This window comes from Oryx dammah, unplaced genomic scaffold (assembly GCF_014754425.2).
Source record: "Oryx dammah isolate SB20612 unplaced genomic scaffold, SCBI_Odam_1.1 HiC_scaffold_26, whole genome shotgun sequence".
NCBI classification, from domain to species: domain Eukaryota; kingdom Metazoa; phylum Chordata; class Mammalia; order Artiodactyla; family Bovidae; genus Oryx; species Oryx dammah.
Genome location: NW_024070210.1, coordinates 80,838,954 through 80,854,712, shown reverse-complemented (window position 1 = coordinate 80,854,712; position 15,759 = coordinate 80,838,954). Strand labels below are relative to the sequence as shown.

Sequence of the window (15,759 nt, the reverse complement as noted above, 5' to 3'; positions counted from 1 at the left end):
CCTACGTCGCCCCTGCCTTGAAGACCCAGGATTAGTCTCGTCTCTTCGCACCTGCTGTGTGCTCCCCAAGAGCAGAAATGACACCTCTTCCTTTTCCCAGATGTAGACACAATAGCTGCACCCAGAAGGAGAAGGGTGGGGGGAGTGAGGGCTCAGTAAAATTGTCTTATTGTTCAATAAATGCGTGTATTAAAGACTGTTGCGGTAGGGGGGAGAGGGTGACTGTCAAAAATTTTAAAAATGAATTCACATGGCTATTTCTAAGTAGTGGATTATGGGTGATTTTTGTTTTCTATATTATAGCTTTCTTTATTTTCTAAATTCCCCATAATGGGCAAATATTACCTTTTAATCAGAAAAACAATCCAAAAAAAATTAATCATGGATCAGTGACCCACGCGGTGAAGAATCCGCTAATGTGAGACACACGGGTCCGCGGGGAACTCCTAGGCGCTGAGACAAAGGTGCTGTGTTAACGCGACGGCAGGAGGAGCAGATTTTCTGGAGGCGGTTAAGGATGAGGAGACAGAGGGAGGCCATTTGAAGGGCAGGTGTAACCGGCAAAGGAGACCACGTGCCTGCCCACAACTCACACATACACACACGTACGCACGCCCCGCGAGCGGGAACGCACATACGTGGGACACCTTCCCTGCCTTCCCTCTCCCACAACCAACAGCAACTGTTGGGAAGCAGGGAGCAGCCCCTCCCCACCACAGGCTCTCCTGTCTCGTTCTCCGAGGCAGAGCTGCGGCCCAGCCCAGCCGAGGGGGACGCGGCGCAGGAGTCGGGCAGTTTTGGCCTCCACGCCTCTCTCACACTGGAAAGCGCTGCCTCCCACCGCCCTCAACTCCGGGCTCCGAGAGGAATAAACGCCCCCCTCCAGCCCCCCTCCTCTGGTCCACCCTCCCCTGACCCAGCCTGGGGTCTTCCCCTACAGCAGATGAATCGCTGCCTTCCACCCCCGCCCGGCCACTAGGGCCCTATTTTTAACCCACCTCAAACTCTCTGACTCAGAATCATAGGGCTCCCAGGTCGCTGCTCCCCCGGCCGCCTGAGGCTGCCTCCCAACCAGTGCGATTCAGACAAGGGCGTCCAGCTAGCGCTGGGCTTATGGTGGGTTATCCGGATTCCGGAGTATTTTGGGGAACTCACTTTCCTGTGAGGACGCGCTATTACCTGAAGAACATAATTTGCTTTGTTTCTGTTTTTTTGAAGACGCAGACAAAATGACCTTTTACCCCTGCCTCTTCCCTGGTCCCTCTCAGTCTTGGGCTGAGGTCCTCGTCCCTCAGCATACAGTGAGGGCAAGTTGCAGCCATTCCCCAAGGAGAAGGTAAGCTGTGTGAGGGCTGAAACTGCCAGAACCTTCCCTTCCCCTTCTGTGATCTTTTAATCACATGGCACAGTGCCTAAATTACCTGGGGAATCTTACCAAGATGCAGACTTGGATTCACTGGGTGCGGGGTGCGGGCTGACACCTGTATTGCTTACAGGCTCCCAGGCGATGTTGAGGCCACTGGTCCAGGGACCACACTTGGAGCAGCTAGGTCCCAGCAGGCAGTGCAGCAGTGACTCTCTCTAGTGTCTGGATACCTGGTGGTGTGGCCTTGGACAAATCGCTCAACCTCTCTGAGTCTGTTTTCTTGTGTACAGAATGAGACCTTTAATCCCGCTTCACAGGATTCCAAGATGATTCAATGAGATAACATTAATAATGTACTACACAGTGCAAGTAATCAGCACATGCTGGCTGTTACCATCATCATTATTATTCTTATAATCACTCAGATGCAGGTCCTGGCCTCAGGACTAAGGGGATCCAGAGGTGTGTGTAAAGGGAACATTTCACAGTGAAAGACCCTCACTGTTCTGAGACCTGAGATAATTTTTCCATAGTGCCATGACAGTCCTGGCTTGACCATATGGGGACAAGAAAACTCTCCCACACAACATAGAGGAGGAACTGATGATGGAAGTATGATGTCTACCCAAGAATGAGGAATAAGGTGGTTTTCCCCCTTCCCCAAGTCTCCTTTGATTATAAAACTGTAGCCTACTAAGTTCTTGGCATGGTACCCTCTCACCCTCCCACTTGTAAGCCTCACAAGCATCCTATTCTAATAAATCACTTCTTATCTACCACTTGCCTCTTACGAAATTCTTTCTGAGCTGAGACATAAAGGACTGGAGCTCCTCGGGGCCCCCCAAAATGCCACCTAGCGGTTTCAGTCCCACTTCAAGAAGCCCTCCCCTAGGAGGGAGCAGCATGGCTTGTTGGGCACAAAAACCCCAAAAAGGACAGGGCCTGAGAGTGCCCACTGGTCAGGAAGGCTGGCCTTGTGGTTGCAAGAAGGAGGTGTGTGCTATCCAGCAGAAGGAAGCTAGACCAGGGGCCAAGAGTCTTGGGTTCTATCCATCTCAGTCTCTTACTTGCTGTGTGCCCACAATCCCTGCCTCAGTGTCCCCATTGGTACAATGAGAGGATGGAGCCAGACACTCTCTAAAGACATACTGATTCCATGGATCTCTGCAGTGCAGAGGCTAGCCAAGGGCAGCTGGCCAGGGGGAAAGCTTGCTGAGAGAAAAGTGCCCATCTCAGAAAACCATGACACTCCCTCCCTCAACCCAATCCTGACCCAAAGAAAGGATGGGGGCATACTGACTGTCAGACTGAGCAGTCAGGACTCTTCTGGGGACATGGGGAGCCATGAAGGTGCAGAGGAAAGAGTTCCTCGGGGAAAGGATTGTTATTGCACCTTCTCAACGGCACAGCCAAGCCCAGCCCTGGCCAGGAGGAACACCCAAGACATCAACCCGTTGCTTCTCTGAAGGCCTCAGCCCTGTACTGGAGACTCTAAATCTGTGCACTCATCAGAGACACAGTAGCATAAAAGCATGCACGTGTGTTCATGCACACACACACACACACACACACACACACACACACACCCCAAACTATACAGCAGGGGTCACCTACTCTACAATGACCCTGAACTGCCAGGATGTTCCTTAAGGCTAGTGGTCCAACCTCTCTGAGCTTCACTCAGACCATTTGGGGGAAATTGTAGAGGGGACCAGCAATGGAGAAATTCTTCAGCTGGCTTACAAGAAACAAAAAAGGCTCAAGCACAGCTCTTTCCACTTAGAAGAATGAAGTAAAAATAGAATATTGCTGCGGAGTCGCGCGTGAGCACAAGCTCAGGGGCGATCAGGTAGTAGGGCTCACCAGCTCCTGCAGGAAGGCACACCTCATCGAGGAGGAGACGGGATGCACTCAGAGCGGAACTTCCTGAGGCCAAGCAGGCGATGGACGGGGTGAACAGGACACCAGCGGGGACGGGGGGAGGGCTGTGGCTAAACGTTGACTCTCTCTGCGGGCCCCTCTTCTTGTTAGGATGGGGTTCTCCCGGGAGTGCCTGGGCTCTGGGGACATGAGTTGGATGGGACTCTGCCTTCCCTCCAGGAAAACACAGTTTGACAAGGACACAGAGCAAGGGCCATGTTCCCTGGGGTCCCAACAGGCCCAGAGTTTTATGATTCTCTTTGCTCCTGCCATGAGGAAGGAAAGGGAATGACTCCCTGGGGAGGAGAACATCATGAATGGCTTAGAGGTATCTCTCTACCAGGCTCTGGGAAGCATTGGAGGGCTATGGTGAACACACTGCAGTTGGAGACCGGCAGACGGTTAGCGCAGAAAGGGCACTCGGGGTGCCCAGCTCACTTGGGTGCTTCCCAAACTTCTACCTGCCCGAGCCTCATGCACGGAGACCCAGGCATCCATAATTGCAGAAAGCTCCCAGGTGACTCTACAACCACCAGTTTCAGATTGGGGGTCATGCTAAAACCCAATCCCTCTCCAGCTCCATTTTCAGATGAGGAGAGCAAGGCCAAGGTGGTAAGGCCGTGGCTCAGCCCACCCAGCTACATGGGGCAGAGCCTGATCTCACCTGGCCTCTTCCTCCAGCTGGCTCCCTCGGTTCTGTCCACAGAAGCCCTGGAGCAACACGGCAGGAGGATGACTCCCCAGAGCCTCTGGGACAGGATGGACATTGTCGCATTTCCTTCCCTTGCCAGTTCCAAAGCCAATGGTCCTACGGCTCTGCCCTGCAGGACTCTTCCAGCCTTAGCTGTTCATGTGACCCGGTCTCCGTGGATCCCCCATCTGAACTGAGACCATGTTGGAGGTTCCAGGAGGGGACAGCGGCCCTGACCCCAGAGAAGAGGTGACTGGGAGGAAGGGGTGTGTGGGGGCCTTTGCCCAGAGAAAAGCCTAATCTCCAACCCCACAGGGGCTGTGATCTGATGGCCGGGGGGTGGAGGGCAGTAGACACAGCATAACCGAACAATGTGCTAGGGAGCCCCGGCCCTGATCCCCAGGATAGGGGCTGGTGGAGATGCCACCGAAAGAGGAACCCCACACACACTCTGGGAGCACAGGGGCCATGTAAATCCAAGATCACGCCTGGATGGGCCTCTCAGAGTCTCAGGAAACAGGGCAGGAGATTCTCATCAGCTCTACTTGTCAGCGGCGCGGTCCCTGCTTTGCTGGCTCAATTTGCACTAATGGGGTCAGGATTACGGGTTCAATACCTATTTGGCCAATTAGCTCTGCTCCCTTCTCAGCCTCAGACTGAGCTATGACGCTGGACCCTGAGAGAGGAAAGGACTTTGCTGAGGTCACCCGGCAGAACAGGATGAGGGTCAGGAAGGCAAACCCAGCGTGGGAGGGTGGACAGGTACAAGCCGGGGAAGCCTGGGATGAGAGGCCCAGGGTTCCAGGCTGGGCTGGCCCTGATGTTACATGAGGACAGGCCACAGCTGCAGAGTTCCCCTCCTGGACCATGTTTCTTCAAAAAGCTGCCAGTGGCATTTAGGAGCCTTGTGGGCTTGAGGGGGAGGCTCTTTCCTGTCCGTGGGGAAGGGGATATCCCCCAGTCTCCTCTGACAAATCGTAGGTAGGAGAAGCCCATGGCTGGCTTTGGCGTCAAGTGGCTGGGGACTCAGGTTAATCATTGACAGGGGCTGCTCCAGCCTGTGATGGGGAACCGCAGGGTAATTACTTCTGGGCTCCAGGCCACACACTCAGTGACATTATTACAGTGGTAACATCTCCCTTCCGGGCCTAGGATGACAGAAGAAGGCAGTCTTCTCAGAGGCTGTACAGCTGGGGCTGAGGCCTGGAAGAGCTGGCCTGGGCTGCAAGGACCCAGGGTCAGAGGCCAGAGAGAGACACAAACTCACCTGCAAATGCACACATACATACTCAGGCACCATTGGGGGGCAAGACCTGGGGCCATGGGGTCAGAGTCCTCAAGGGCTAAGCTTCAGGAATGCAGGTCCAAAAGGGCAGGTTTGGAGTAATCTGCCCCCCTTGTCTGACAATACCCAGTCAGGCGGCTCAAGCTCCCAGGCACTTGCCTCCAAGAAAGCGTGCATAATGGGTCTCTCTCTCCTTCAGATCCAGCTCAGCTCTGCTTCCTCCAGGAAGCCTTCCCTGACCATCAGTCCAAATTGGTCTATCTCTTGTCTGCTCTCCCGCAAACCCGACCAGGGGACCCTAAGAGGAGCTGAAATACTACCCTCCTATTTGCCAGATGGGTAGAGATCCCCATTCTCCATGATGAGTGAAAACAGTCTTGGACTGGAGCATCTGGTCTCCCAGTGGGCACGACCTCCCTTCACTCACCCCTTTCCAAGCCCAGAAGACAAGGTATTAGCCAGTCCTGTGTTATGTATTAATTTCTGAAAGCCTCGTTTGTGCAGACATAACATATCCACCCACACGGGTAAATGCTTAGACAGACACAAAATCATCATCAGCCAATTATCAGGCCCCCGCAGCTGCCGAGAGCAGACCTGGAGGTCCCACCACTTGCTCGGCAATTTGTGGGAGCCCAGAGGTGGGGATGCAGTGGGAAGTAGGGAGTGCCTCTACCAAGCCAGCACATCTCTCTGCCCAGCCTGAGCACTACTCTGCAGGAGCTACTAGCTGGCTGCCTGGCTGGGAAGATAGACACAGTCCCAGACAATGAGAGACCAGAGCATGGCAGGAGTGGGCACGTGTGAGGTTTGGTGGCTCTGGCTTCGGCAGCAATAGAACCTTTGAGTATTTATAATTCGTATTTTACCTCCCTGAGCAGACCACAGGCAGCTGGCTCAGATGCTAAGAGGTGTAGGAGCTCTGGGAGCTTAAAAGAAGGGAGGGTTTTGGGGGTAGGGGTGGCAGGACAGAGGATGGAATGGGCAACCTGCCCACCCTGTCCCCAGCCCCAGTGTCTCAGGGAGGCACTGAGGTTGGCTCCAAGGCTCTGTTCAAGTACTCCAGTTCCTCACTTCAGTCCAAGGCCTTACCTTGGTCCCAGGCTGAGCCCTGATCCTGGTCACACACTGAGCCTTAAACCACAGACCGACTCCACTTCTTCACAGACCCCATGACCATATATTTCTCTGGTGGAGAAAACACAGACACCACTGGCTACTTGTTCCCTTCCCCCTTTGAACCCCAAACACATCAGTGGCATCCAGATGTAGTTCCAAAATCCCAAAGGTCTCCATGTCAGGCTGTGCAGGGGGAGCAGATGGGCAAGTATCCCAGTCCAGATCCCCAGGGGCAGCAGCCCCAGGGTGGGGATTAGGATAGGCATCGCTCAGCCTCCAGATGCAACATTGTCAGGCATGGAAAGGCTCCCTTCTCATCGATGAACTTAAGTTAAGACGGATCCTAAACGTGCTCAACAGTCCAAAAATCAGGCATGAGGCTGGGGAGACAAAAAGGAGTTCCAGTGATGAGACCATTCAGAAGTCTTCCCTGGACCCCTCTCTGGCTGGGGGTGGGGTGGGCTGTGGAGCCCTAAGACCTCTGAGTCAAAACCCTTCTTGGGTTATGGTTTCATCTCTGGCTTGGACTTACTCTATGATCTTGGGCCAGTCACTTTCCCTCTCTGATCCTCTGCTCCCTACCTATAAAATAAAGGCTTTAGGCCAAGAGCTTGCTAAGCCCTGTCCAGATCTGGTACTCTGAGGCCTGTTCAATTTCCCATGCCAGCTGAGCTCCTCCACACAGATAATGTGTGTTCAGTATTATCTGCAATGTGTTCATTCTTAGGAGAATGTTTTCTTGAACTACTTTTGTAATTTGGCTTTTAAAAGCTAATACACACACACACACACACACACACACACACACAAAGAAAAGAAGGAAGAGAGAAAAGGGACAAGTACAAGTTTTGAGTCCTAGAGAACAGGTTCAAATTCTGTTAAAAATTCTGGTGCTTCATAGCTGTGTGATTTCAAGCAAATCCTCCCCCCACCCCCACCCCATCAGAGCCTCAGTTCCCATATCTGTAAACTGCAGACAATAGAACCTATTTTTCGGGCCACTATGAAGAATAAGTGAAATATGAGAAATGAAGCTCCTAGCACAGTCTGGCACATGCTTGTGGTTCATAAGTGGTGGTTATTGGTCTGTGAGTCCACCTGGCTCCGGTCTCTATTGGTTTGAGTCCAGAGTCATAAACTCAGAAGCCTACAGGGTCAGGCAGCTAAGCGTGCACAAGTGATATGGCTGGGTGCAGGCGAGAGACCACAGGACAGGAGGGGACTGTGGGCAACTGGGGACCAAAAATCAGTTTAAGGCCTCTGCTGAGCTCCAGTTCCCTGCCGTGGGGTGGGAACGTGGGGCCGGCATTGCCAGTTTCCGATTTTTCAAGAGAAGCTGGGAAGCCAAATTTTTGTCTGACATCCTTCCGTTTTAAACATTGTTTCAGACTTGTTATGACACACTGTGCTGGCCAAACAGAACACATCTGGGTACTGTATTTGGTCCACAGGATGCTGCTTAGCAACCTCTGGTGTAAGTACTGCTGTCTCGTTTTGAGCAGTCTCAGTGACAGGGAGCTCACTACCTCACTGGGCAGACTCTCGTCCCGGCTCTGGGTAACTGATGATGATACAGAGTGTCTCTGAGTGGCCGCCTAGGCTCCAGGATCACAGATTTCCAGGGCCCTGGCAATACTTTCTTGGTAAAGCCTGGCTGGCAGAGAACATCCTCTCTGAAGCCAAGGCAGTGCCCCTGGCCTCCCTGTGGCCCGCTCTGGCTGCGAAATGTGGATTCTTCAACATCCCCTGGGCTCAAGCAGGACCGCCTGGCCGGCCTCAGTAGCCCTCTATTAATTAGCAGCTGGCAGCAGCAGCTTCGTGAGAGCCTTGAGCCAAGAGGTATGTGTGCTGGAGCCGGCTGCCTCCTCAGTTACATGACAAGTCCCCCGGGGGACTGGGGCCAGACCTTCTGCTCTGGGTGAATTCCCCCACGGTGGCCAGTGTCGTGACAGGCACAAGGGCCAGTCAGGCTGCGATGACACTTGTCAGCCCCGTCATAGAGATGTAGATGGATGCTTACCAGGTTGGGCAGGGGCAGCGAGAAGTGACAGGCAAGTTCAGCCCAGTGGGGCCGCTAGGCATGGTCTGGGGTGGGGGAGGGAGCATTAAGCTTGAGATCCCCACTCTGCAGGTGCCAAGACCACTGCTCTCACTGAATGTGTCTGTCCTCCTCCCAGCCAGCCACCATCAGCTACCCCTCACACCAGCTCGCCTGCTTGGCACCTCTGGACTCCCTCACTGACAACATCTGTTCCTTCCCAGAAATCTCATTACAACACAGCAGTCACCATACTCCCTGCCCCTTCTCCAGCCGGCCACCCCTCCGGCCCTTTGAAGGGGCAAGAAGCTGTGAAAACAGTGGGATGGGATGGATTAATGAAGGCCCTCGGGCCACCTGGCCTCCTCCTGCTCATCCCAACAGCCAGCATCCGGGGCCGGCAGTGTCCAGGCAGTGATGCAGGAAGGGAGGGAGGCTGTGGATCTGACATCCCCAAGCCTGTGCCGACCTCTTTGGCTGAGGGCCGCTCAACTCAGTTCACAGAACTCACCCTGCTGTGTGTCCTAGAGGCCAAGAGGAGGAGAGAGTCTCTGGTCTCAAGAAACTCAGTCAGGGAGCCCAGGTTATGCATGGAACACACGCTCTGAACCTCAGTTCTCTCAGCATGGTTCTAGGCTGGGTACCAGCAGCCTCGGTTCACCTGCACACTTATCAGGATGCAGAAGCTCAGACCCATCCCAGACCTAAAGAGTCCGAATTTGCATTTTAACAGACCCTTGGTGAGTAGGATGACAGGATGGCATGAGAACCACTGCACTGTAACCGACACAGAGCTCTATGCAAATGCCATGTGATGGGCAAGGAGGGGGAGACGGATAAGGGTGGCCACACTGGGCTGAGAGGGCATCCCAGAAGAGCCCAGGGCCCTCAGCCTGGGAGAGGAGGGCACATGGAAGGCAGGCGGCCCAGCACTGTGTGAGACAGCCCACTTGACTGCCCCAAAGCCTGGTGCTCACAGCAGCTAAGGGAACAAATGGGGCGGGGCTGGGAAGGAGAAAGTCCCCCAGCCCCATCTTGCAGCAGCCAGACATGGAATTGAAGCCTTGCAATGGGGAGAACCCAGAGGGTCCTGGCCCCTTGGCCCCACTGGGTTTCGGTGCACCCGACGTCCCGGGAGCACCAGCCCTGCCCTGGATGCTGGCCTTTGCAGTGCATCCTCCACCTGCCCGAGTCTTAGCAGGTTGAGCACGTCCTCGTCACTGGAGAATCCTGCTGCCCACTGGGCCAGCTGACAGCACCACCCAGGCAGGCTCACCTTGGAATTCCCCTCTGCACCAATGCCCTTCCCCCTCCCCTAGCGCCACAGCAGCCTGCAGTGTCTTTCCTGGCTTTCCACACTGACAGCAGAAGCACGGTCCTGGACAAGACGTGCCAGGAAGGCCCCAGAACACCCCACGCCCAGCATCCTGCTTTTGCCTGCTTCCTCCTCACCCCTGACCTGAACAACCCTTCCCATGGTTGAAAGGGAGAGAGACAGGCAGGGCACTGAGGAGGCAGACAAATCACTTGTCCCCCAGCAGGGCACCTTTCCTCCTAAAGCATCTCATCGCCCGTTTTCATTTGCATCCTGCAGGCAATGGGAAGCCTCAGGTTACAGAGGGCCACAGCGAAGGCTCTGGGAGGCCAGCCCCTGCCCCTCCCAGGCCAAGACTCTCTTTGGAGCTGGCCCAGAGTGGGGTTCACAACCTAGATGGTTTTCAACTTAGGAGGGGTCCACAGACCCCAGAAATTGAGAGTGTTTATATCAAGTGTGTCTGGATACGTGTGTCTTTCTGGATAGACTCTCTAGTTTCCAGCAGGTTCTCAGTTCTCTGATGCAGATCCAGAACCACTGGCCTGAACCAAGGACAGAGGCCCATCTGGTCTGCTCAGAACTAAGGGAAGAGAGCAGTGAGGGCAGGGTGGCGGGGCTCACCTTCGCATTTCTGTTCTCTCACAGTTCACCTTACCTCCACTGGGTGACCACAGCTGGACAACTGGTGTCTGGCTTGGCCATAGGCAACAGAATTCCCATTTTTCTGGATGGGAAAACAGGCGCAGGGACGGCTCATATACCAAGCAGGTGCCCCTAGCAGACAGGGCTAGGAAGTGACATGAGGTGGGCAGTGGCAGTGCCTGGGCCATGGAGCAGCACGGAAAGTTAGTTTTAGGCCAGCCCAGGGACCTACCAGCCATTGGCCCAGTTTATGTGATTTTGGACCCAGCTGTTTCTGCCCCCAAGGACCCTCCAGGGCCTGCTGTTTCCTTCCTTTCTTCACAGCTTCAGAAAGCTTAGGCGAGGAGATGGAATGAGCAGGGGGATGAGAAGAGTCAAGTTTCTGCCTGTCTCCACTCTCAGAGCCAAGCTGGAGTTTGGGGCATAGGAGTAGCCCTAGAACTGATGTCCTACATAGGGACTTCCCTCCAGCCCCCAAGGCCACGCGCACAGCCCCAAGACATCTGCTCAGACACCTAGAGGTCACATACTCAGGACAACCCCCTGAGACTGACACTTGAAACCCTGACTAATTTCCGGGAACAAAACCAGGTACATCTTCATTGGGGGGGCGGGCGGCCTCCCCACTCCTTTTCTCTCCTCTTGGGAAAAACAAGATCACACAGATACTATTTTTTATTTGTTCCAGGTTCCCACCACCAAGCTAAGCTTCCAAGACATGGTTCATGTGGAAGGAAGGACCCACCCAGGACCCAAGGGCCCAACCAGCCTTGGGCAGGAGCCTGGGGAGCAAAGTCCTGAGGGGCTGCATGTTCTGGTCTCTTCCCTCACCAAACCCTAAATATGGGTTCAAAAGGCAAATGCGGAGTAGAAGGGGAGAGGAAGTGAGACAAGCGTGTAGAGACTGGAGGAGTCATGGGGGTAGCCAGGACACGGTGTGTGTGCATGTAGCAGGCAGTGTCGAGAAGCAGAGGGAACCAAGAAAAGCCTGTTATCTACAGGGCCCAAGTTATGTGGGCCCTTCAGAGCATAGCCAAGTCCAGCCCGTGGAAAAGGCATCCAACTTTTCTCCCCCAGGAAGAGGAGATGCCGGAAGCAGTCTGTGACAGCAAGCCCTGAACGCCAAACCACAAACTCAGTCTATCATGGTTTGCTGGAGATTCTTTATTAAACCAATTCTGTTGGATCAATGCTTCCTGCCCGTCAAAATGATGAACAAATCCTCAGCAGGCCTGAACAATGCTCGCAGAAGCTCTTGTGAAGCCTGAGCTGGATTGGCTCCACATAGAGGCCCAAGGCCAGTGACTGAAACTCAAGGGACTGAGGCTTAGGGTGCTGGGTTGACTGGGGCAGGTGGGGCAGGGTTGAGTTGGTGGGTGTTCTCAGCCTGGAAGACTTGGCCATAGTCCTTGCCTCTTTGACCTTGTGAAGATGAGACCAGCTGCTTTGGTCTAGAGGCATGATCACAACCCTTCCACACACACACAGATAGTTTTTCTTGGATTTCTTCTCTTGCACCGCACCTAGCATCAGGCTGCATACAGAAGGTGTATACTTGCTGCTACCAATTCCTGTTGCTTATTGCACAAACCCAAATTCAAAGCCCAGTCTGACCCTTTCTCGGTTGCCCGTTTAACAATCCCATTGCAGCCACACCTCCCTATCCCTACCACCCTCTTCTCTGCCATGTTCCAGGTGGCCTGCGGTTAGTAGGAGATTCTGCAGCAAGGGGACTGCAGACAGACATGCCAAGATAGGCAGAGTTTGATCAGGAAGGCAGGGGAGGTTGCATAGATGCAGTCAGCCTGGCCCCGACCCTTCAGCATCCCGGGTAAGGGGCAACTGGGAGGGTAAAAGCCAGCTCCCAGAAGGTGCTCCATTAATGCCTGTTGTCAGCAGAAGCTAGGCATACCTGGGGTTGGTCCCTAGCAGTCTCCCATCCCAGGCAATGAGGTTGGTGGTGAGAACTCTGAACAGAGGCTTTCAGACAACAAAGCCAGCAGGGAGCCAAGCGAGGGAAGGAAGGTTGATATTGACAGGGCCTACCTGCCAGCACCACCAGGGAGTTCAGAGACAGGAGGAGCCCAGGACAACCCCCCACCCCGGGAGGGGGTAAATGCAGGAGACAACAGCGCCTTCCCATGCCTCCCCTAGCTCAGGCTGGGATCCTCAGGTTCCGGTATTGACCTGAGGGGAGGCCACACTTTAAGAAACTGGTATAGGGAAGCATCCACAGTTCCTCATGGGAGGGTCTCCCATCAGCTCACACATCAGCTCATTGAGGACTGTAGCTGTTTGTTTAGTCTGTCCTCTGAATGCCCATGCCCTCTGGGAACAGGAATCTTGGATATTAGGGTTAGGTAGAGTGATGTCTCAAAATAGGGAAAGGTGGGGGCCCTCCATTCACCACCTATTTTAAGCCGTTGAGTGTAGCCTGACTGGTCATTCCTAGCACAAGAAATCTCTCTCATTGGATGGAAAACGGCTTTGCTCTCATTACAAACCTAGCTTCCCTAGAGTTTGCAAAGAGGGCTCTGCATTGGCAAAATGTTCATTTATATTGGCAGGCAAGCAGTGAAGGCAGGGAAGAGAGCTAAATAGGGGGCAGGGCCCCGAGAAAGAGAGAGAGAATGAATTAAACCCACCTCAAAAGAGTGAACGTTTTCCAGACCCTCACTTCAATGCTGTGTATCAGGAAAGCCCAGGGAGGACCCAAGATCTTGATGAGTGTAGGGGCATCGCTGATTCTAACTTCAGAGAAAATCATCAAATCTCTCTTTTTGCACAGTACCCCTACAGGCCCAGAGTGGTATCTGCTCCTCAGCAGCATCTACTCTGGTGATGAGGAGGGGGCGGGGTTAGGGAACCATAGCTGACCCATGAAAGACCTAGCAGATGCTGGAGCTTGGACCACTGGGGTGAGAATGGGGCGCAGGGCAACTGCTCGTCAGTCAGGACACCAGGCATCTTCACTGACCACGACAAGCAAGGTCATGCTGCCCTGCTCATCTGGATGCCAGCTGCCCAGGGTGCCTGTTCCTGGCCCACTACTTGGCATGAGGGGCGGGCCCAGGGCTAAGGTAGGTGCAGAAGGCTTTTACCCTGGACCTGAGGCGCCAGTGACCTCAGTCTCCCTGGAGCTCCTCCCCAGTTGCAGCTTCCCAGGACTCCAGAAGGCAGATAATAATGCCTGGGGTCAGCGCCCAAGGAGCTGGCCCAGCTGCCAAAAGGTCAGTCTCTCTCTTCCGGGCCCTGCTTTGCAGGCTGAAAGACCTGGAGCAGACTTGGGGACTCTGCAGCCCAGAAGAGGGAGGCGGGATGTGGGGCTTAAGGCGGCAGAGCCTCATCGGGGCTGCGGGCAGGGTTAGGCCAGGCTCAGAACACCTTTTCAGCTTGCCTCTAATGCGGAGGCAAGACCCGGGGAGGATGAGGTTGGGAGGCTGGAGCACAGAGGAAAGTTCTCAGCGCGGTGCAAGAGGAGGTCTGGGGGTGTCTCGGAGCCTCGAGGCGCCCCAAGCTCCCAGCGCGAGGAAGGAAAGTTAACTCCGGCTGAGAGGCAGGGCCGAGAAGACAGGAAGCATGCCTGCGACCGCTCAGAGAACCCACAGGACCGTCGCCGGGCCCCCTTACCTGAAGTCGCTGTAGGGGTGGATAATCCAAAACCCGGCCGACTTAACCCTCTCCTGCTCGCGTTCTACCGCCTTCTGACTGCCGAACATTCTCAGGGAGAATTTGTTGACCCCGGGCTGGAGCATGGCCCCGAACTGGCGCTGCATGAAGCCGGCCTGGCCCAGGCGCACCTCGGCCTCAGGGAGGATCTGGTCTCCAGCGGCCGCGCCTCCCTCCACTTTGATCGCGGTGTCCACCGAGGGCTGCTCGCAGGAGGCGGGGACCGGCTGCGGCGGCTGCTGGGGCGGCGGCGGAGGCGAGGCTGCAGGTTGCGCCGAGGCACCGGAGCGCTCGGGTTCGGCCGCCAGGCCCGGGGGCGTCCTGTCCTCACCGGGGGACGCGTCGCCCTCGGCGATGAGCCGCCGCTCCTCCGCGGAGTCATGCAGGTGCCCGTGACTGCTGCCGCCCCCCACTCCCGCGCCGCCGCCGCCCCGGCTGCCGAGCGATGCCAGGCTCCCGCGGAAGCGCCTGCAGTCGCCGTTCGTGCTGGACTTGCCCGCGCCGCGGGCTGACCCCTCGCCGTCTGCCGCCCCGTGGGCCGCGCCCCGGGGCTCCGTGCCGCCCGCGGCAGCCGAGGGTGAAGGCGAAGGCAGCGGCCGCAGCCGGATGCTCCTGCGGCTGGGGTCCTGGCGGCCCCCAGCCCCCTCCTCCTCGGCGTCCTCTTCCTCGTCCATGATCCACGCCTTGGCCCCCACCTGCTGCGGAAGGCTGTAGAGTCGCTTGCGCATGGACGGCGGCAGCTTGTCCATGGCTCCAGGGACCGGGGCGCGAACCGGGCCAGGGGCAGGGGCGTGGGTGCGGCGCCGCGGACCGGCTCCAGCTCCTCCCGCCGGTCAGTCCGCCCGCAGGGACGCGTCCTTCGCCGCCGGCGCCAGCCGCCTCAGGCGCCCATGCTAGGCAGGCTGTGAGCGGCGGGGAGGCTGCTAGTCCAGCTTCGGGTCCCGGGGCTCTCCGCGCTGCGCCTCCTCCCGGGTCCGGCTGGGCGCGGGGACCCCGCTCTCCCTCCCTCCCTCACTCCCGCGGTCAGGGGCGCGGCGCGCGGCCGGGCTCGAGGCGCCCCGCCCCCGCGGGGAACAATGGGCGCGGGTTGAAACGGCGCTGCAGCCGCGGCGCTCAGAGAACCGCTCCGGAGCGCAGAGCGCACGGCCAGCGCTCCTCCGGGGCGTGTGTCCCGCGGGCAGGCGGGCTGTCTGTCTGTTCCGCCGCCCGGGTTTTGTGGCCAGCTGCTCGAGAGCTCGCCTCGCTTCCTCTGGCCGAGCCCGGCCAGCACGTCCCGGGGCTCCAGCTGCAGCCGAGCGGAGCCCAGCGGCCCGCCGGGCTTACATCAGCGGCCGCCTCCCCCGGAGCGCCCTCCGGCAGCCCTCGGCTCCCGCGCCCCGGAATATTCATGAAGCCGCCGCAGCTCGCGGGTTGCCATAGGAGCGGCTCCCGCAGCCCGGCCTGCCTACCTGGGCTTCTTAAAGGGGCAGTGGCGCGCGGGCCAGGGGCCGGGAGGGGGGCGGAGGCGGGCCCGGCGGGGGGAGCAGGGTGGACCCTTGCCGGACCTTAGGGGCTGAGGTGAGAGACGACCTTAATCCTCAATCCTCGAGTGTCTTTCCTTGGCCTAAGGCTGGGAGCGCGCCCAAACCCAGGGCTCGGGCTTGGGTTGCTAATTCCCCACCCCAAGATAGGGGGGTGGGGCGGGGTTTCCCTGTCTCCTTCTCTGAGCTCCGGG

General features: G+C 56.6%; 1 protein-coding gene across 1 annotated transcript in view; it reads right to left on the bottom strand.

The window, feature by feature from the left end:
* Positions 1–14,794, bottom strand: part of HCN4 (hyperpolarization activated cyclic nucleotide gated potassium channel 4) — a 44,427-nt gene extending 29,633 nt beyond the window's left edge. The window contains exon 1 of the mRNA XM_040227382.1: positions 14,007–14,794. Coding sequence (XP_040083316.1) covers positions 14,007–14,794 — 788 coding nt within the window. The remainder of the gene's footprint in view (positions 1–14,006) is intronic.
* Between the last annotated feature and the right edge of the window lie 965 nt (positions 14,795–15,759).